General features: G+C 38.1%; 3 protein-coding genes across 3 annotated transcripts; all 3 read right to left on the bottom strand.

Annotated features, from left to right (window-relative positions):
- Window positions 1–958: 958 nt before the first annotated feature.
- LOC139629569 (complement factor H-related protein 1-like) lies at window positions 959–5,863 on the bottom strand. The gene is made up of 8 exons (XM_071492276.1): window positions 5,704–5,863; window positions 5,422–5,613; window positions 3,884–4,063; window positions 3,564–3,752; window positions 2,746–2,850; window positions 2,420–2,578; window positions 1,453–1,478; window positions 959–1,292 (listed from the first exon to the last, which is right to left on the bottom strand). Exons 1-8 carry the CDS (start codon window positions 5,759–5,761, stop codon window positions 1,245–1,247), a joined length of 957 nt encoding a protein of 318 aa, XP_071348377.1. The 5' UTR covers window positions 5,762–5,863; the 3' UTR covers window positions 959–1,244.
- A 1,011-nt stretch (window positions 5,864–6,874) lies between these two features.
- Window positions 6,875–11,926, bottom strand: LOC139629571 (complement factor H-related protein 1-like). Its single transcript, XM_071492279.1, has 8 exons — window positions 11,767–11,926; window positions 11,485–11,676; window positions 9,947–10,126; window positions 9,627–9,815; window positions 8,809–8,913; window positions 8,483–8,641; window positions 7,514–7,539; window positions 6,875–7,353 (listed from the first exon to the last, which is right to left on the bottom strand). Exons 1-8 carry the CDS (start codon window positions 11,822–11,824, stop codon window positions 7,321–7,323), a joined length of 942 nt encoding a protein of 313 aa, XP_071348380.1. The 5' UTR covers window positions 11,825–11,926; the 3' UTR covers window positions 6,875–7,320.
- A 1,011-nt stretch (window positions 11,927–12,937) lies between these two features.
- LOC139629570 (complement factor H-related protein 2-like) lies at window positions 12,938–18,248 on the bottom strand. The gene is made up of 8 exons (XM_071492278.1): window positions 18,092–18,248; window positions 17,808–17,999; window positions 15,779–15,958; window positions 15,459–15,647; window positions 14,872–14,976; window positions 14,546–14,704; window positions 13,577–13,602; window positions 12,938–13,416 (listed from the first exon to the last, which is right to left on the bottom strand). Exons 1-8 carry the CDS (start codon window positions 18,147–18,149, stop codon window positions 13,384–13,386), a joined length of 942 nt encoding a protein of 313 aa, XP_071348379.1. The 5' UTR covers window positions 18,150–18,248; the 3' UTR covers window positions 12,938–13,383.
- Between the last annotated feature and the right edge of the window lie 3,132 nt (window positions 18,249–21,380).

Below are 21,380 nucleotides of genomic sequence, written 5' to 3'. Positions count from 1 at the left end.
CTCTCTCTCTCTCTCTCTCTCTCTCTCTCGACTACTTTATGCTATTAGCTTTGTATTTTTTTTCTCTTCTGTAGTTTGTGCTTCTTCTCTCTCTCTCTGTCCTCATTCTGCAGGTGTCTCTGCCCCTGGAGCAGCAGGGTCCAGATCCACCACTACTCATCATTACTATTTACCACTGTTATCTGTCATTATTATTGATAACACCATTACCTATACAGCTGTTCCTGCTCTCTCTCTCTCTCTCTCTCTCTCTCTCTCTCTCTCTCTCTCTCTCTCTTCTCCTCTCTGCCCCCCCCCCCAACCGGTCGAGGCAGACAGCCGCCCACCCTGAGCCTGGTTCTGTTTGAGGTTTCTTCCTGTTAAAAGGGAGTTTTTCCTCCCCCCTGTTGCCAAGTGCTGCCCTCTGTGAGAACTGTTGGGTTTTTCTCTATAACAAAGTAAGGTCTTGACCTTTGACCTTTTCTTCTAAAATTTCACATCCATAAGAGTAAGTTTTAAAATAATAGACTTTTCTTTACTTCTTTGGTCATATAAATCGAGAAATATATATATACAGCATTTCCACAAGTACAAATAGAGAAGTGATTAGGACACATAAAAGATATTTCATAATATGTCATGTTATGTTTATGCCAGTTCATACCACATTGCCATGTTATCATGCTAACTCATCGTTATTGTTGGCATGTTGATGCAGCACTTAGTTCCAAGTATAAAGTGTTTAGCTCAGAGCACCACTGTGACAAGCTGTAAATAATCTTTGGACAGTTGTGTTTTCTGTTTTGAAAGTGTTTGTAGTTATGACACCACCACGAAATATTGAGACAAACAATGAACTGTGTAGATCTGTCTGTCCATGTGTCTGCATACTTCACAGTGATGTGGTCTAAGTCTGTTAATACAAGAAGAACCAATATTCTACACAATTTGTAGAAAAAAATAATACAAAAGTTTCTGCTGAAATTTCTAGTAAACATTTTATTCAGAGTACTGTTGAACATATGAGCTTTATTCATGTGTTCAAGGCGTTGATCATGTCATTAGTGCATTAAGAGATTCAGTCATAAACATACAAGCTGACTGTCAAAGAACTTCTAGGTCCAACATTGTGAGAATGTACTTTAGATCAAAATGACAAAAAAATAACTGGTTTTAAAAATGTAATTGAAATGTGATAACATTTTTCTTGGTGTAGCTGTTTTCTGGTGGAGGCATTTCAAAAGTTTCCAACTTGGCTTTTAATGTTAGTTGGTGCTGAGTGAAACAAGCAGCCGTGCTTCCCGTGATGGGCACTGTCCCAGGTTATAAACAGACAAAAAACAATAATATTAATAGTTAATTCATGTAAAACAGCATGGTAAAATAAAATAGAACATTATCCAACATTAAACACACAAAACTATTAAATAACAAAATAGTTCTTTGAAAAGTAAATTCAAGAACAAGACTTACCGTATTAAAATAAGAAGAATGGCAACCTGAAAAATCCAATAACAACAGCAGAGCAGTGAATATTTCAGAAAAGTGGTTAAATTCAGACTCACTAAATTTCTGCCTGACTCCAACTACAGTGGAAAAATCTTAAAGAACAAGACCAGTGCTACTCTTTTCCTGACTGTCAACAAATTCCATGAAAATATTTGTCCAATTAGATGTTTATTGGCGTTTGTGTGTGTGTGTGTGTGTGTGTGTGGGTGTGCGTCCGGCAATGTGTCCACCTGGTGTGTGGGCCACATATAACAGCAGCTCTTTCCCGTGCTCCACTATCTTTATGAGGCAGGTCTCTTTTTGCCAGACCTCTCTGAAGCCTGAAATTCACTCATGAATGTATACAAATGCCTCTAATTACTGACAGTTGACTGAAAATTCACTTTTAATCACACATTTCCTTTATTACTGACTGTGTCCAACAGCTACACTGCTCTGGAGCTCAGTGTGTCAGTGAGTGCGTACAAGCAAGTGTGAGAAGTGAGACAAACAGGAGACAGAGGGAACAGATACACCTGTATACATAGACACAGGATGTAGTTTTAGAGAGGAAACTTGGGCTTATTGCTGAAGCTAACTTACAATAACTTCATTACATGCCAGTGAGTACTTATATTACCAGGACAGTGAATGTGGGACTGACCTAACATGAACTACAGTGTCTCTGACAAAGGAACATGTTCTTTTCATGGGATTTGTAACAATAAGAAAAATATAGAATAGTGCTCAGCTCATCTTTGAATATTCAAGTTTCAGCTTTCTCATGGTGTTTGAATTGATCTCATTTTTTGCTTCGTCATTCCTCTTGAAACTCACTGACTGTGAATCAGATCCTGGAGAGTTAATTTTCTAATGTTATCTGACAAGAAAAAGGCTGAAACTAAAAGCATTGTGACAAGTTGAAATACAAAGAGCTGACGTTTATACTTACAGTTGGTATAAAATATTCTTCCGTTACTGCACTGAACAGCTGTGAAATAATCCGGCACTCCACAGTACAATATTTTCCTCTCTCCCTCCTTTATGAATACATTTTCAGACAGCACTATACTATTGTCATAACGACCACGTGTCATGACACAGGATGCATCTGCACAAAATGAACAGAAAACAATTTACAGGTGATTTTTTAAGTGACATATTTGATTGATGTTTGGGATGAAAATGTGTTGCTCAAATTGAACTTCAAATCAGTGAATGAAATCTGCTCTTCAAGATTAGATTTTGTTACACAGATAGAAAGGTCAATAATCCTACCTCCAGTCGCAGGTTGTCTCCCATGGCCAGTAGAAGCAGTGTGTTCTCCACCTGTTTCTACTTCTGGAGAAGCACCATGTCCAGCAGCTGTTCCTGTTACTTTATCTAAGGGGAAAAGATATATATACATACATATGTACTGTATATATACTGTCTGCTGTCTCAGTTCAGTTGTATAGAAAGTTAACTTCTAGGAGACAGGGTTGTGTAGAGAGACATTTAATAGAATGGATATACCACAAAATCTGCTCCCTTTTACTGCTGGAGCTGTTTGGTTTTAACCCTAGAACACTAACGTTAAAATTAGTAACACCATCACTAACGTCGGGTGAAAATCACCTGAACGCATGCCTCTTGAAAAAACCATAGATGGGAGGAGGGAAACAAACATACCATTAATGACATCAATGAGCAGCCCGAAGCTACCCAAGGACCCATGCAACTCAGACAGCAGCAACACAATGAAAATCACATGACAAGAATCGTGTGGGTGAAAATCACCCGACATTAGTGTTCTAGGGTTAAAGGGCAACACTGAATGTGGCCCCTTCACAAACTCAAAAAAAAAATTGTATGTCTTACTGCCCCCATTATGCATCGCTGGCTTAGTGAGGCTTCAGCACAAGGTTTGCTTTAAATGAATGAATGAAATCCGCTGTTTTGCAAACCAAAATCTTTTAGTTCATCTGTTGTCTTGACACAGTGTGATGTACAACTGCACATTACTAAATAAAGTACTTTATGATGACTTCATGTATACTGCTGAAGTCACAAAAAGTATTTTTATCACTGCATATCTCATCACATTGTCCACTTACTGCACACTGGGCCTTCACCCCATGTCCCTGCTATACAGAGGATGGATTTGCTGGTCTGTGCTCCCTCTATAGCGTATCCATCTTCACATTCATACACCACCTCTGAGTCTGCAGGAAAAACTTCCTGGTATCCCTGACTTATTACAGCATGGGGGACTTTAGGGGGCTCAATGCATGCATTGTCACTTTCTGTAAAAAACAAAACAAATCATAAGTCATTAAAAATGCTCATGAGAGATGAGCCCAAAACATTTTAACTGGTTTTGTTCCTCTTATTGTGATTTTTCTCTCCACAGCAAACAAATATAAAACAGACTTACTCTGACAGACGGGCAAAGACGACCATTCTCCATTTATACATCTGGCTGTTGCAACTCGGTCTTTGTGTTCAAATCCTTGGTCACAGCTTATCCTTATCATGTCTCTGTCCTCATACCAACCATTTGAGTTTTCAGTGTATTTTCCATTGGGGATAGTTGGTGGGATGCAGGCCTTTATATCTGAGAAATGAAAGACAGAACAAGGCCATAGATCATCAACATATTCATACTTTTAATGACAAATAATGGAATACTTGCTAAACTGACAGTTTTCTTTAATACTATCACACATGTTTTAATAAATGATCCCAAACGTCTTCTTCATTGAAGGTTAATAAAGTATCAGATGTTTGCTCCTAGAAAAGACGTTTTATGCTTGAAAATTGTCTGAATGTTGAAAAGTTTGCATTTTCATACTTTTGTTGAGGCTGAGGCAAAACAAGTTCTCTCACCATTTACTTAAGCAATGTTCAAAATATAAAGGATGTGCTGAAATCATCAACAACCCTATAGACAACTGAGCAGTCTAATTCTGAGTTGGTATGTTTTTTAAATGGTGAATTGTTTTTTGGCTGCACCATCAGTCAGAAATGTTTCTGCCATTCTTACACCTCGTCAACTCTTAACCAATTTCTTAAATGTATCCTAAGTCAATGTCATCATGTATTTGACCTGACTTTTTATGTTTGGTACATGATATACACGTTATAGTTGCTTGTTGAATGTTACAATGTGTTATAGACCATGTATTAACTGTTAACACACTAATCATGTAAGGATGGAAAATGTTCATAAAAGCACATTTTCTTACATTTGCTAACATCTAGATTATAGTGTGTTTTAGTTTGTCACTGTAGTAAGCACTTACCAGCTGTTATATATGTTGTGGGATATTTCATTTTGCTGATAACGTTTAAATCATTTTTTAACTTTTCAGACTCATACAACTAATACAAGACTTTCAAACGTTTAATGACTATGTTGACATGAAAAATTAAAATGCAGCTTTGAAGAGCAATGAAAAGATAACAATTAAAAAGCCGCAACCATGTGGTTCAGGGGTAAAGGCTGTTGAGACACAGTAGTGTCTTAAGCTAAATGCTAAAGTCTCCATGCTGGTGTGTTCTCAATGACAATACTAACATATTTATGTTAAGCTGGTACCATGTTCACCATCTTAGTTTAGTATGTCAGCATGCTAACATTTGCAAATTAGCACGAAACACAAAGTACAGTTGAGGCAGATGGGAATATCCTTAGATTAGTTAGCAAACTATTGGTCTAACAGATACAATTTTGACCTGATGATGGCTCTAGATGCAAAGTCAAGGCCACCAAAGTTATTACAGTTCATCCTGAGGAAGGCATGAACATCTAAACACATTTTTGTGTCAATACATCCAATAGTTGTCGAGATATTTCAGTCTGGAGCAAAGTTGTGGACCAAAGGACCGACAGGCTGACGTTGCCAACGATACGACCAGGCAGCTAGCATGGCTACAAAGAGGAAACAGAAGATGTATTTAGGGAACACTTACCCATACATTGAGGCTGATGAGACCATTTGCCATTTTCACATGTGGTTGTTGCCCACCAACCCTTCATTGCTGGTTTACGTCCATCGTAGCAGGTATAGCTCAGCGTTGTTCCATTAGAGTAGGTCACTTGCTTTGGGACAAAGAAACCACCGACCAGACTGGGAGCACTACAGGACTGTGTTGCGCTTTGTGCTAAAATACAACACCAGGCGATGTTACTCTACAGTAACTGTGTTTTTACAAATTTAAATGGTCACATGTGAAAGTATTCAATGTTCTCACCGTGAAGTGCTCCAGGAAACCAAATCAGGAGAAGAAATCCAAAATATCTGATGTACATTTTGTCAGCACTTATATCATCTCACGACAAAGCAGAGCTAAAACCATAGTCCAGATCAGCAGCAGCTAGTTATTATCAATGCCCCCCCCCAACCCACCCGTTTTTTTGTGCTTTACACGAGCACAAAAAAACTGTTTCATTATTTGAGTCCAAATTTCAAAATGATTTTCCGAAAGGCTGTGATCACAGGTCAGTTTTATGCCTCCCTGGTTTAATTATTTATCCAACCAGGTTTTTCATCACTTTAGATGAACAAAAAAATTAAAAACTAAATATTTCTGAACATTGGTTGCTTCCGAGAATGACACTCACCTTCAAAACACCCAGATGTTTGGACATGCCACCATTATGTGGATCCGACTGAAATAAACACTAAGAATAGATGGTATTCTAATTTAATTTGAACCTGTTTCGACAGAGGAGGAACATCCTCCTGACACTGAGATGGTGTCAGACAGGGTGAGAAGTAACAAACATGATGGCTGCATGTTTAAATCCAATCATTTATAAAATGACAACTCACCACATTGTAAGAGCGAAGCTGTTCAAAGACCTCTCTTTGGTCAAGGCACTGAAGGTTTATTAACTTTTATATTAAAGCTGAAATATTCACAGAATCTCTGTTACAACATGAGTGCAGCGCTTATATCTGCCACTAAATTAGTTGCTCTCTTATGGATATGTATCTTGTCTTGACAAAACAAATATGATCTTACATCTTATATGTCAATCAAGTCTTCCTCATTTTATGAGAAGTCTACAGCTGCACCTGGTTCAGTAATAGTCAGAGATTATGATTATTTTAATGAGCTGGAAGGAGTAGGTGACTTTTGGAGAATTTTTAACCAATTAATTGAGAGAAAAATCAAACTAGACACAAGTTATCATTCAAAGCAGAGTATTTTGAAACATGGAGAGGATCTTTATGGAACAGAAATATTATATAAATATTTTGCCAAGAAGAAAATATTCAGAATTCAAAGCTGAACTTACACTTGTGAGGTTTAGCAGTTACCACATTTTCCCTGTGCAATGGCACATGGTTTGATGGAACCATAATGATTTGCACAATTATCACATTTACAATTACAAATAACACCACAATACAACAAATAGGACAAAACATTACTGTTTATTTTATGAAAGGCTGAATAAACTCCTATAATGAGCTGTTTTAGCCACAAAAGCAGTCTAAGTCTATTAATACAAGAAGAACCAATATTCTACACAACAAAAATAATACAAAAGTTTCTGCTGAAATTTCTAGTAAACATTTTATTCAGAGTACTGTTGAACATATGAGCTTTATTCATGTGTTCAAGGCGTTGATCATGTCATTAGTGCATTAAGAGATTCAGTCATAAACATACAAGCTGACTGTCAAAGAACTTCTAGGTCCAACATTGTGAGAATGTACTTTAGATCAAAATGACAAAAAAATAACTGGTTTTAAAAATGTAATTGAAATGTGATAACATTTTTCTTGGTGTAGCTGTTTTCTGGTGGAGGCATTTCAAAAGTTTCCAACTTGGCTTTTAATGTTAGTTGGTGCTGAGTGATTAAACAAGCAGCCGTGCTTCCCGTGATGGGCACTGTCCCAGGTTATAAACAGACAAAAAACAATAATATTAACAGTTAATTCATGTAAAACAGCATGGTAAAATAAAATAGAACATTATCCAACATTAAACACACAAAACTATTAAATAACAAAATAGTTCTTTGAAAAGTAAATTCAAGAACAAGACTTACCGTATTAAAATAAGAAGAATGGCAACCTGAAAAATCCAATAACAACAGCAGAGCAGTGAATATTTCAGAAAAGTGGTTAAATTCAGACTCACTAAATTTCTGCCTGACTCCAACTACAGTGGAAAAATCTTAAAGAACAAGACCAGTGCTACTCTTTTCCTGACTGTCAACAAATTCCATGAAAATATTTGTCCAATTAGATGTTTATTGGCGTTTGTGTGTGTGTGTGTGTGTGTGTGTGTGTGTGTGCGTCCGGCAATGTGTCCACCTGGTGTGTGGGCCACATATAAGAGCGGCTCTTTCCCGTGCTCCACTATCTTTATGAGGCAGGTCTCTTTTTGCCAGACCTCTCTGAAGCCTGAAATTCACTCATGAATGTATACAAATGCCTCTAATTACTGACAGTTGACTGAAAATTCACTTTTAATCACACATTTCCTTTATTACTGACTGTGTCCAACAGCTACACTGCTCTGGAGCTCAGTGTGTCAGTGAGTGCGTACAAGCAAGTGTGAGAAGTGAGACAAACAGGAGACAGAGGGAACAGATACACCTGTATACATAGACACAGGATGTAGTTTTAGAGAGGAAACTTGGGCTTATTGCTGAAGCTAACTTACAATAACTTCATTACATGCCAGTGAGTACTTATATTACCAGGACAGTGAATGTGGGACTGACCTAACATGAACTACAGTGTCTCTGACAAAGGAACATGTTCTTTTCATGGGATTTGTAACAATAAGAAAAATATAGAATAGTGCTCAGCTCATCTTTGAATATTCAAGTTTCAGCTTTCTCATGGTGTTTGAATTGATCTCATTTTTTGCTTCGTCATTCCTCTTGAAACTCACTGACTGTGAATCAGATCCTGGAGAGTTAATTTTCTAATGTTATCTGACAAGAAAAAGGCTGAAACTAAAAGCATTGTGACAAGTTGAAATACAAAGAGCTGACGTTTATACTTACAGTTGGTATAAAATATTCTTCCGTTACTGCACTGAACAGCTGTGAAATAATCCGGCACTCCACAGTACAATATTTTCCTCTCTCCCTCCTTTATGAATACATTTTCAGACAGCACTATACTATTGTCATAACGACCACGTGTCATGACACAGGATGCATCTGCACAAAATGAACAGAAAACAATTTACAGGTGATTTTTTAAGTGACATATTTGATTGATGTTTGGGATGAAAATGTGTTGCTCAAATTGAACTTCAAATCAGTGAATGAAATCTGCTCTTCAAGATTAGATTTTGTTACACAGATAGAAAGGTCAATAATCCTACCTCCAGTCGCAGGTTGTCTCCCATGGCCAGTAGAAGCAGTGTGTTCTCCACCTGTTTCTACTTCTGGAGAAGCACCATGTCCAGCAGCTGTTCCTGTTACTTTATCTAAGGGGAAAAGATATATATACATACATATGTACTGTATATATACTGTCTGCTGTCTCAGTTCAGTTGTATAGAAAGTTAACTTCTAGGAGACAGGGTTGTGTAGAGAGACATTTAATAGAATGGATATACCACAAAATCTGCTCCCTTTTACTGCTGGAGCTGTTTGGTTTTAACCCTAGAACACTAACGTTAAAATTAGTAACACCATCACTAACGTCGGGTGAAAATCACCTGAACGCATGCCTCTTGAAAAAACCATAGATGGGAGGAGGGAAACAAACATACCATTAATGACATCAATGAGCAGCCCGAAGCTACCCAAGGACCCATGCAACTCAGACAGCAGCAACACAATGAAAATCACATGACAAGAATCGTGTGGGTGAAAATCACCCGACATTAGTGTTCTAGGGTTAAAGGGCAACACTGAATGTGGCCCCTTCACAAACTCAAAAAAAAAATTGTATGTCTTACTGCCCCCATTATGCATCGCTGGCTTAGTGAGGCTTCAGCACAAGGTTTGCTTTAAATGAATGAATGAAATCCGCTGTTTTGCAAACCAAAATCTTTTAGTTCATCTGTTGTCTTGACACAGTGTGATGTACAACTGCACATTACTAAATAAAGTACTTTATGATGACTTCATGTATACTGCTGAAGTCACAAAAAGTATTTTTATCACTGCATATCTCATCACATTGTCCACTTACTGCACACTGGGCCTTCACCCCATGTCCCTGCTATACAGAGGATGGATTTGCTGGTCTGTGCTCCCTCTATAGCGTATCCATCTTCACATTCATACACCACCTCTGAGTCTGCAGGAAAAACTTCCTGGTATCCCTGACTTATTACAGCATGGGGGACTTTAGGGGGCTCAATGCATGCATTGTCACTTTCTGTAAAAAACAAAACAAATCATAAGTCATTAAAAATGCTCATGAGAGATGAGCCCAAAACATTTTAACTGGTTTTGTTCCTCTTATTGTGATTTTTCTCTCCACAGCAAACAAATATAAAACAGACTTACTCTGACAGACGGGCAAAGACGACCATTCTCCATTTATACATCTGGCTGTTGCAACTCGGTCTTTGTGTTCAAATCCTTGGTCACAGCTTATCCTTATCATGTCTCTGTCCTCATACCAACCATTTGAGTTTTCAGTGTATTTTCCATTGGGGATAGTTGGTGGGATGCAGGCCTTTATATCTGAGAAATGAAAGACAGAACAAGGCCATAGATCATCAACATATTCATACTTTTAATGACAAATAATGGAATACTTGCTAAACTGACAGTTTTCTTTAATACTATCACACATGTTTTAATAAATGATCCCAAACGTCTTCTTCATTGAAGGTTAATAAAGTATCAGATGTTTGCTCCTAGAAAAGACGTTTTATGCTTGAAAATTGTCTGAATGTTGAAAAGTTTGCATTTTCATACTTTTGTTGAGGCTGAGGCAAAACAAGTTCTCTCACCATTTACTTAAGCAATGTTCAAAATATAAAGGATGTGCTGAAATCATCAACAACCCTATAGACAACTGAGCAGTCTAATTCTGAGTTGGTATGTTTTTTAAATGGTGAATTGTTTTTTGGCTGCACCATCAGTCAGAAATGTTTCTGCCATTCTTACACCTCGTCAACTCTTAACCAATTTCTTAAATGTATCCTAAGTCAATGTCATCATGTATTTGACCTGACTTTTTATGTTTGGTACATGATATACACGTTATAGTTGCTTGTTGAATGTTACAATGTGTTATAGACCATGTATTAACTGTTAACACACTAATCATGTAAGGATGGAAAATGTTCATAAAAGCACATTTTCTTACATTTGCTAACATCTAGATTATAGTGTGTTTTAGTTTGTCACTGTAGTAAGCACTTACCAGCTGTTATATATGTTGTGGGATATTTCATTTTGCTGATAACGTTTAAATCATTTTTTAACTTTTCAGACTCATACAACTAATACAAGACTTTCAAACGTTTAATGACTATGTTGACATGAAAAATTAAAATGCAGCTTTGAAGAGCAATGAAAAGATAACAATTAAAAAGCCGCAACCATGTGGTTCAGGGGTAAAGGCTGTTGAGACACAGTAGTGTCTTAAGCTAAATGCTAAAGTCTCCATGCTGGTGTGTTCTCAATGACAATACTAACATATTTATGTTAAGCTGGTACCATGTTCACCATCTTAGTTTAGTATGTCAGCATGCTAACATTTGCAAATTAGCACGAAACACAAAGTACAGTTGAGGCAGATGGGAATATCCTTAGATTAGTTAGCAAACTATTGGTCTAACAGATACAATTTTGACCTGATGATGGCTCTAGATGCAAAGTCAAGGCCACCAAAGTTATTACAGTTCATCCTGAGGAAGGCATGAACATCTAAACACATTTTTGTGTCAATACATCCAATAGTTGTCGAGATATTTCAGTCTGGAGCAAAGTTGTGGACCAAAGGACCGACAGGCTGACGTTGCCAACGATACGACCAGGCAGCTAGCATGGCTACAAAGAGGAAACAGAAGATGTATTTAGGGAACACTTACCCATACATTGAGGCTGATGAGACCATTTGCCATTTTCACATGTGGTTGTTGCCCACCAACCCTTCATTGCTGGTTTACGTCCATCGTAGCAGGTATAGCTCAGCGTTGTTCCATTAGAGTAGGTCACTTGCTTTGGGACAAAGAAACCACCGACCAGACTGGGAGCACTACAGGACTGTGTTGCGCTTTGTGCTAAAATACAACACCAGGCAATGTTACTCTACAGTAACTGTGTTTTTACAAATTTAAATGGTCACATGTGAAAGTATTCAATGTTCTCACCGTGAAGTGCTCCAGGAAACCAAATCAGGAGAAGAAATCCAAAATATCTGATGTACATTTTGTCAGCACTTATATCATCTCACGACAAAGCAGAGCTAAAACCATAGTCCAGATCAGCAGCAGCTAGTTATTATCAATGCCCCCCCCCAACCCACCCGTTTTTTTGTGCTTTACACGAGCACAAAAAAACTGTTTCATTATTTGAGTCCAAATTTCAAAATGATTTTCCGAAAGGCTGTGATCACAGGTCAGTTTTATGCCTCCCTGGTTTAATTATTTATCCAACCAGGTTTTTCATCACTTTAGATGAACAAAAAAATTAAAAACTAAATATTTCTGAACATTGGTTGCTTCCGAGAATGACACTCACCTTCAAAACACCCAGATGTTTGGACATGCCACCATTATGTGGATCCGACTGAAATAAACACTAAGAATAGATGGTATTCTAATTTAATTTGAACCTGTTTCGACAGAGGAGGAACATCCTCCTGACACTGAGATGGTGTCAGACAGGGTGAGAAGTAACAAACATGATGGCTGCATGTTTAAATCCAATCATTTATAAAATGACAACTCACCACATTGTAAGAGCGAAGCTGTTCAAAGACCTCTCTTTGGTCAAGGCACTGAAGGTTTATTAACTTTTATATTAAAGCTGAAATATTCACAGAATCTCTGTTACAACATGAGTGCAGCGCTTATATCTGCCACTAAATTAGTTGCTCTCTTATGGATATGTATCTTGTCTTGACAAAACAAATATGATCTTACATCTTATATGTCAATCAAGTCTTCCTCATTTTATGAGAAGTCTACAGCTGCACCTGGTTCAGTAATAGTCAGAGATTATGATTATTTTAATGAGCTGGAAGGAGTAGGTGACTTTTGGAGAATTTTTAACCAATTAATTGAGAGAAAAATCAAACTAGACACAAGTTATCATTCAAAGCAGAGTATTTTGAAACATGGAGAGGATCTTTATGGAACAGAAATATTATATAAATATTTTGCCAAGAAGAAAATATTCAGAATTCAAAGCTGAACTTACACTTGTGAGGTTTAGCAGTTACCACATTTTCCCTGTGCAATGGCACATGGTTTGATGGAACCATAATGATTTGCACAATTATCACATTTACAATTACAAATAACACCACAATACAACAAATAGGACAAAACATTACTGTTTATTTTATGAAAGGCTGAATAAACTCCTATAATGAGCTGTTTTAGCCACAAAAGCAGTCTAAGTCTATTAATACAAGAAGAACCAATATTCTACACAACAAAAATAATACAAAAGTTTCTGCTGAAATTTCTAGTAAACATTTTATTCAGAGTACTGTTGAACATATGAGCTTTATTCATGTGTTCAAGGCGTTGATCATGTCATTAGTGCATTAAGAGATTCAGTCATAAACATACAAGCTGACTGTCAAAGAACTTCTAGGTCCAACATTGTGAGAATGTACTTTAGATCAAAATGACAAAAAAATAACTGGTTTTAAAAATGTAATTGAAATGTGATAACATTTTTCTTGGTGTAGCTGTTTTCTGGTGGAGGCATTTCAAAAGTTTCCAACTTGGCTTTTAATGTTAGTTGGTGCTGAGTGATTAAACAAGCAGCCGTGCTTCCCGTGATGGGCACTGTCCCAGGTTATAAACAGACAAAAAACAATAATATTAACAGTTAATTCATGTAAAACAGCATGGTAAAATAAAATAGAACATTATCCAACATTAAACACACAAAACTATTAAATAACAAAATAGTTCTTTGAAAAGTAAATTCAAGAACAAGACTTACCGTATTAAAATAAGAAGAATGGCAACCTGAAAAATCCAATAACAACAGCAGAGCAGTGAATATTTCAGAAAAGTGGTTAAATTCAGACTCACTAAATTTCTGCCTGACTCCAACTACAGTGGAAAAATCTTAAAGAACAAGACCAGTGCTACTCTTTTCCTGACTGTCAACAAATTCCATGAAAATATTTGTCCAATTAGATGTTTATTGGCGTTTGTGTGTGTGTGTGTGTGTGTGTGTGTGTGTGTGCGTCCGGCAATGTGTCCACCTGGTGTGTGGGCCACATATAACAGCAGCTCTTTCCCGTGCTCCACTATCTTTATGAGGCAGGTCTCTTTTTGCCAGACCTCTCTGAAGCCTGAAATTCACTCATGAATGTATACAAATGCCTCTAATTACTGACAGTTGACTGAAAATTCACTTTTAATCACACATTTCCTTTATTACTGACTGTGTCCAACAGCTACACTGCTCTGGAGCTCAGTGTGTCAGTGAGTGCGTACAAGCAAGTGTGAGAAGTGAGACAAACAGGAGACAGAGGGAACAGATACACTTGTATACATAGACACAGGATGTAGTTTTAGAGAGGAAACTTGTGCTTATTGCTGAAGCTAACTTACAATAACTTCATTACATGCCAGTGAGTACTTATATTACCAGGACAGTGAATGTGGGACTGACCTAACATGAACTACAGTGTCTCTGACAAAGGAACATGTTCTTTTCATGGGATTTGTAACAATAAGAAAAATATAGAATAGTGCTCAGCTCATCTTTGAATATTCAAGTTTCAGCTTTCTCATGGTGTTTGAATTGATCTCATTTTTTGCTTCATCATTCCTCTTGAAACTCACTGACTGTGAATCAGATCCTGGAGAGTTAATTTTCTAATGTTATCTGACAAGAAAAAGGCTGAAACTAAAAGCATTGTGACAAGTTGAAATACAAAGAGCTGACGTTTATACTTACAGTTGGTATAAAATATTCTTCCGTTACTGCACTGAACAGCTGTGAAATAATCCGGCACTCCACAGTACAAATTTTTCCTCTCTCCCTCCTTTATGAATACATGTTCAGACAGCACTAAACTATTGTCATAACGACCACGTGTCATGACACAGGATGCATCTGCACAAAATGAACAGAAAGAAACTTAAGGGTGATTTTTTAAGTGACATATTTGATTGATGTTTGGGATGAAAATGTGTTGCTCAAATTGAACTTCAAATCAGTGAATGAAATCTGCTCTTCAAGATTAGATTTTGTTACACAGATAGAAAGGTCAATAATCCTACCTCCAGTCGCAGGTTGTCTCCCATGGCCAGTAGAAGCAGTGTGTTCTCCACCTGTTTCTACTTCTGGAGAACCACCATGTCCAGCAGCTGTTCCTGTTACTTTATCTAAGGGGAAAAGCATTAAGTAGAGTTAAAATGAAGACGGTCTCTTCACAATTTCCAAATTTTATGCTTTAGAAGATACAAGGATTTAAGCATGAGGTACTGGATAACTGATGAGCTTGGCCACGCCTGTGGTGAAAAGGGCACTTATCTGGTCAGAGGCCAAACGGGAAGGTGCTTGAGCACCACCTGGGGCCTATCTGTGCACGTGCCAGAACTTTGCACACTTAATAACTTCCTGTTGGCTGGAGTTTAGACTTCCATCCATCCATTATATCTGCTTTACATTACGTTACATTACATCCGCCACACCACTTATCCTTGTAGGTTTGCAAGAGGGCTGGAGCCAACTCCAGCTGACATTGGATGAGGGCAGGGTACACCTTGGACAGGTCGAGTTTAGACTTCCTCAAAACAAATAATGATCAAGTAATAATTGTCTCTTATTTGCATTTGATAAATAGTATTTTTCATTGTCCACTTACTGCATTTTGGGCCTTCACCCCATGTCCCTGCTATACAAAGGATGGATTTGCTGGTCTGTGCTCCCTCTATAGCGTATCCATCTTCACATCTGTACACCACCTCTGAGTCTGCGGGAAAAACTTCCTGGTACCCCTGACTTATTACAGCATGGGGGACTTTAGGGGGCTCAATGCATGCATTGTCACTTTCTGTAAAAAACAAAACAAATCATCAGTCATTAAAAATGCTCATGAGAGATGAGCCCAAAACATTTTAACTGGTTTTGTTCCTCTTATTGTGATTTTTCTCTCCACAGCAAACAAATATAAAACAGACTTACTCTGACAGACGGGCAAAGACGACCATTCTCCATTTATACATCTGGCTGTTGCAACTCGGTCTTTGTGTTCATATCCTCGGTCACAGCTTATCCTTATCATGTCTCTGTCCTCATACCAACCATTTGAGTTTTCAGTGTATTTTCCATTGGGGATAGTTGGTGGAAAGCAGGCCTTTATATCTGAAAAAAGAACCAACAAATTGATTTAGTGATATTTCTACCATGGTGACGGCCTTTAAGCCAGTGGCAGACAGTCCATTGGGAGATACTGGATATTTCCCGGTGGGCTGAGGGTCATTTTGGCCTGCGCCGTGAATAGTCAACTTAACTAGTGATAACATAACAAGCAGTAATGAGCTGATGAACCTCTTGCATCACCTCATACTATATTGCTGAACTGCTGAGGCTGCAGTGCCTGTCCGCACCAGCCAGCCCCATCGTTCTACATTAAGTTTGTCTTGGATAATGGCCATCATTACCGATAATTCATCCATTATTGATGAGCAGGCAGAAGTGTGAAGAGTACAGAAAGCAGTCGTGATTTTTGTTTATCCTTGTTTACCCTTGCTCCCTCGCTCTGAAAAAGTGAGTGAGAGAGAGAGAGTGTACTGCCCTTCACCCAATGTTCTGTTAACATGCATGTGATAACATGCAACTACAAAAATAGTACAAAATATAATAATAATAATAATAATAATAATAATAATAATAATAATAATAATAATAATAATAATAATAATAATTCCCCAATTACCCTATTTACAAAAAGAAAAAAAAGGTCAGGTCTTCACTGAAGTAACAATAAGCAAACACCTAATCACTGTGTTGTTTTTGTCCATAATAAATGATGTCATTCAAACATTCAGTTAAGGTAAGATTACTTGGAGTCAGGCCTTTTCAAACCTATTGAATCAATGAAACCAGATTGGAGGTTTGGGTTAGAGCTACTTTTTCAACTAAAACTATTTGAGGTCACTATTGACAAGAAGCATCTGCTGATGTGAACTATGCCAGATCCCTGAAGACTTAATGAAGAACTGTTGCTGTGCATGATGCTAGAAAAGATTACAGTCATCATGAAGAGTTTAGATAGTTTGCACAGACAAGTTGTTGAGAAGTAAGTGGAGAAGATTTAGTATGGTAAAAAAAAAACAAAACAGTAAGGAGCTAACATTCAAGGCTTAAAGGAGGGGTTACCATCTCTGTTCATAAGTCTGCTATTTCGCTTTGTGTGTTATTAACAGCTGGCTAATGCAAATAATGAAAATATACAACGTTTCTAACATTTGTATAACATATGTGTTGTTCCTGTTCTTCTTTTATAGCCTCAGAGCCAAGTCTTCCCATTGATGCTGGTGAGACAGGGCTAGGATGAGGCAGCGGGGAAAACACAGCGAGAGGTGTGCACACTGGCTCTAACACAATGAGTGTCAAGGATAAGATGCAGTTTCTAGGGGTAAGTTGTAATATTGCAGAATTATATTGCAGAAGATAGCAGGACAAATGTTATGATTGCAACATTTTGGACAAGATATGCCAGAATATATGTATGATTTAAGCATTAATTTTCTTGTCACATTGCTTGATAACTCTACCAGGAAAAGGTTCTGTGGAGTATCACGTATGGCAGAGAAATGGCGCTGTATACCAAGACGAAAACATTATCCCAAGAGAGAAGGCCAGGAGCACCATGATTTTGGGCTGATTTGCTGCCTCTGGGCATTTTCAAGGTTATAAAGGCACCTGACAGGATAATATCAGGTTGGCTGTGTACCTGCTGAGGTGAAGGACAGGATAGGACAGGACAATGACCCTAAAAATCAAAGTAAATCTACTGCAGAATGACTTCAGACAAAGACAAGCCACCTGTTTTGAATCAGACCCTGGGCCTGCATTTGTAGAAAAAACTTTGAAAAAAATATGATTTGTCTTCTTAAAAAAACACAACAAAAAAAAAAGTTACACAAACACTATGAAAAAAGAAAAAAGGGCTTTCATGAGCAGAACAAATTATCTTTTTAACACTCACTGATACATTGTGGTTCAGGAGCCCAGCTTCCATTTTCACATGTGCTTTTTGCCCACCAACCATCCACAAGTGGTTTATGTCTATTATCACAGGCATAAGTGATGGTTGTTCCAGGAGTATAAGTGTTTTGACCAGGGATAAAATAACCACCATTCAGTCTGGGTGCATGACAAAGAAGAGCTGAACTTTGTGCTGAAACAGAGATAAGCAAGAGAGTAATATACTGAAATGCTTTTTTAAAACAAATTAAAACAATTCAAGGGGAGAGAATTTAATGTTCTTACCATGTAGCATTCCTGGAAACCAAATCAGAAGAATAAATCCTAAATGTGTGGCGCACATTTTGTCAGGAGCTCAAATGTTGCAGGACAAAGCCGAGCAAAGACTCTAAGTTCAAATGAGGACCAGTTAATAATTGAGCGTTTCTCCAAAAAGTGAGTGAAATGAGGAGTGAACACTCACTCTGACATCACGCTGTTGCTCTGAAGTCATCACACTGATAAAATGCAATTGAATAAAATCAACACCAAACACTGGTTGTGTAATGTGTAATAATACACTTATTTCAAAATAAAATCAAATCAGAATAATGACACTTCATGAGTTACTATCTTATAGTAACCCATAATTACATTCTTAATTATATAAACGTAATAAAAATAGTAGTTATAATGATTTAGAATTGTACATTTATAATATTATGGTATTACCGCTACATTGTGACATAATCTTTCAAAACAAACCATACAATATAAGCAGCTTAGTAAACGCACATGAACGGCTTAAAGTGATAGTTCAGGGGGTTGTGAGAGGCACTTGTTTGTAGTCAGTGTGTTTCCTGCAGTGGATTTGGATCAGCGTGCTGCCAGTTCAGAGAAGCAGTGAGTAGCACCGCAGTAAAGCTGAGGGATGTACTGCTGTTGACGGGGACAGCTGGAAAAAAAAACTAAAAACGATACCAACTGTTTTTGCCAAACTACCCTATTTCTACACACAAACGTACCAACACTTAGCTCTGACTGACTCTTACAGCTGATCTGTGGTGTAATACAGCGTTTGCCAAAGTAATACAGTAGTTCACTGGTTTGCAAAGTCTAGTTTCAAAGGAAAGGGCTGTTTGATGAAAATATTTAAAATACAGCATACACTTAAATTAGCTTTTTTCTGTGGTTATGTTTTTAAATGGCTAAAACACACACTGTTTCTCCACACTGGGAGTGTGCTGATCTGAATCTACCGCAGATACAGTAATACACTGACTACAGACAAGTTTCTCATGCACCACCTCAGGTCAAATAACTTGAACTATCACTTTAATCTGACAGCTGTCTCTTTCCACATCAACGATGACACAGGAATTTTATTCCTTCAGGTTTTAGTCTCAACTTTATTGTATGTATGTGACTTTCCAGCAAATCCTGCAGCATTCAGAGGTTTTTCTCCCATGTTTGCTAACACAGCACATTCACCACAATATTTGTTATTTGTTTAGTGATCAGATTTCAAAATGATTTCCCGGACTGCTGTGACCAGAGGACAACGTTACGAAATGCCAAACACAGTCGCGCCAAAGTTCAGAATTTAGAAACAGATTAAATTCTGTTATAGCCGATTGCAAAACAGAAGCAGACATTTAAAATGGCCTAGATTGATACTGATGATCTTACTGTGATTGTACACATCGTCTTCGAGCTCCATGTCAGTCTTCAATCACTATCAGTTCGATACCTTCCTGACATTTTATTTCAGCAGATCCACAAGTCTTGAGTTACCTCTTCCAGCAGTTTCATCACTGGATGTGTTTAAATGCTCGTGGAAAACTCATACATGTGGCTTGTCAGTGCATTCATGTGGAATTTAAAATTGGGAAAGATAAACGATAAACAATCTTAGCTTAGACAACAACAGATACCTAGAATATCTTCAGCTTAAATCCATCACTCAAGCTTGGTTTAACCTCAAGCAATTATACCTTGAACACCCACCAACAATAGCAAACTTTTTAAAACTTCATTCCCAAAAACTACTCTCTAGAATTTATGTAAGTTTAACCGAATTAGAGCCAACTCTCTCACTCCCAACTCTCAAATGGGAAAAAGACGTACTCATCAACCCAGACTCCAATTTCTGGATACAAATTTGCTCGAACACCTTCAGCATGACTCAAAACTCCAACCTGCAGCTGATACAGTACGAAATTCTCCAGAGAGCACACTACACAGGACAAAGGATGTTCCAGATAGGTATCAGAGACACTAACAGATGTATTAGCTGCAAGAATGACGCACCAGATAACTATCTGCATGCTTTTTGGCACTGCACACCGGTCAGCAATTTCTGGCAGAGGATTTGTGAAGACCTATCGACGCACCTCGGACATCCCATCCCTGTCTCCCCCTCACTTTGCCTGCTCAGTGGTCTCACTAACATTAATATGGACACAAAAAATCTCGCATGCTTCTCACAGTCCTAACCATGGCCACGAAACCAATCCTCCTGAACTGGAAGTCAAAAGAGAGCGGGGGGGGGGGGGGGGGGGGGGGGGTCTCACCATGTGCAGCGGGTCTGTGCCCCTCCGGCTTGCGCCTACGGGGGTGGTACCGCTTAGGCCGCCTGAAGGCATCTCTGGGCACCCCGGTTCGATGATGTCAGCTAATGTTAGCACACATTAGTCCTCAGTGATGACACTAACTGCTCTCCATAGCAAAGTACAAATGACCCAAATGACCCAAATGACCTGTAAGATGGACCACAATTATGGTTGGACGATACAGCAATAACAGGCAGGTTTGGCATGTGTAACAGATGAGGCCTTTGATTCATCCCTCTTCAGGAGCAAGCATCACCCAGCATCAGACCAGCAACACACAAGTTGTTAAAATGGCGCCTGTTTATACTGTGTATTGGCCAATGACCTCAGGAGACTCCACTCACAGGGATCCAGTGCCTGCTCACATATTAACACACCTTTCTTTTCTTATAACTATACACACACACACATATCCTCACACCCCCATACACACATTCACCTCCTCGCTACCAAACGAAACAAAACCCCACATTACATCTACTACAATAAAATACACATCTCTAAACCACCCCACACCAATTTACACTTGGTTACCCCCGGAACTATAAAACATGGGGTCCGTTGTCTGGGGAAGCTTTTTGCCCGAACACCCTGCGTGGCCTACACAGCACCCGCCATCCAATCAAAATTAAAAAGGACAATAACTATGGAGACAAATATTCCAATCATCAATAGTGCACAGTCTAGCCATACAAATGTGCAAAATGCAATGTTATCAAATGTGTTGTGAAAATCTTCAATAAAGTGCTGTTGCTCCTATTAAAGTGCTTGTGCAATTATTGAAGTGCATGTGTTTCCATACTCCTAACAGTCAAAAGTGCATGGTGCCATATTTACAAAGTCAGGTGATGAAGCGCTCTTCATCACGTGACCCAAGACCCTTTGAGACTTTTTTATTTTTAAAGCTACATACAGTGTAGTGAATATTTATTAGCATGAATACATACTTAACAATTTTTCAAAGAGGCAGATTGAAAGTGTTG

The sequence above is a fragment of the Trachinotus anak genome, unplaced genomic scaffold (assembly GCF_046630095.1).
Source record: "Trachinotus anak isolate AG129_WGS33_773 ecotype Australia unplaced genomic scaffold, CSIRO_AGI_Tana_v1 ptg000012l, whole genome shotgun sequence".
NCBI classification, from domain to species: Eukaryota; Metazoa; Chordata; class Actinopteri; order Carangiformes; family Carangidae; genus Trachinotus; species Trachinotus anak.
The sequence above is the reverse complement of the archived record's forward strand: the minus strand, read 5'-3'. Positions and strand labels throughout refer to the sequence as shown.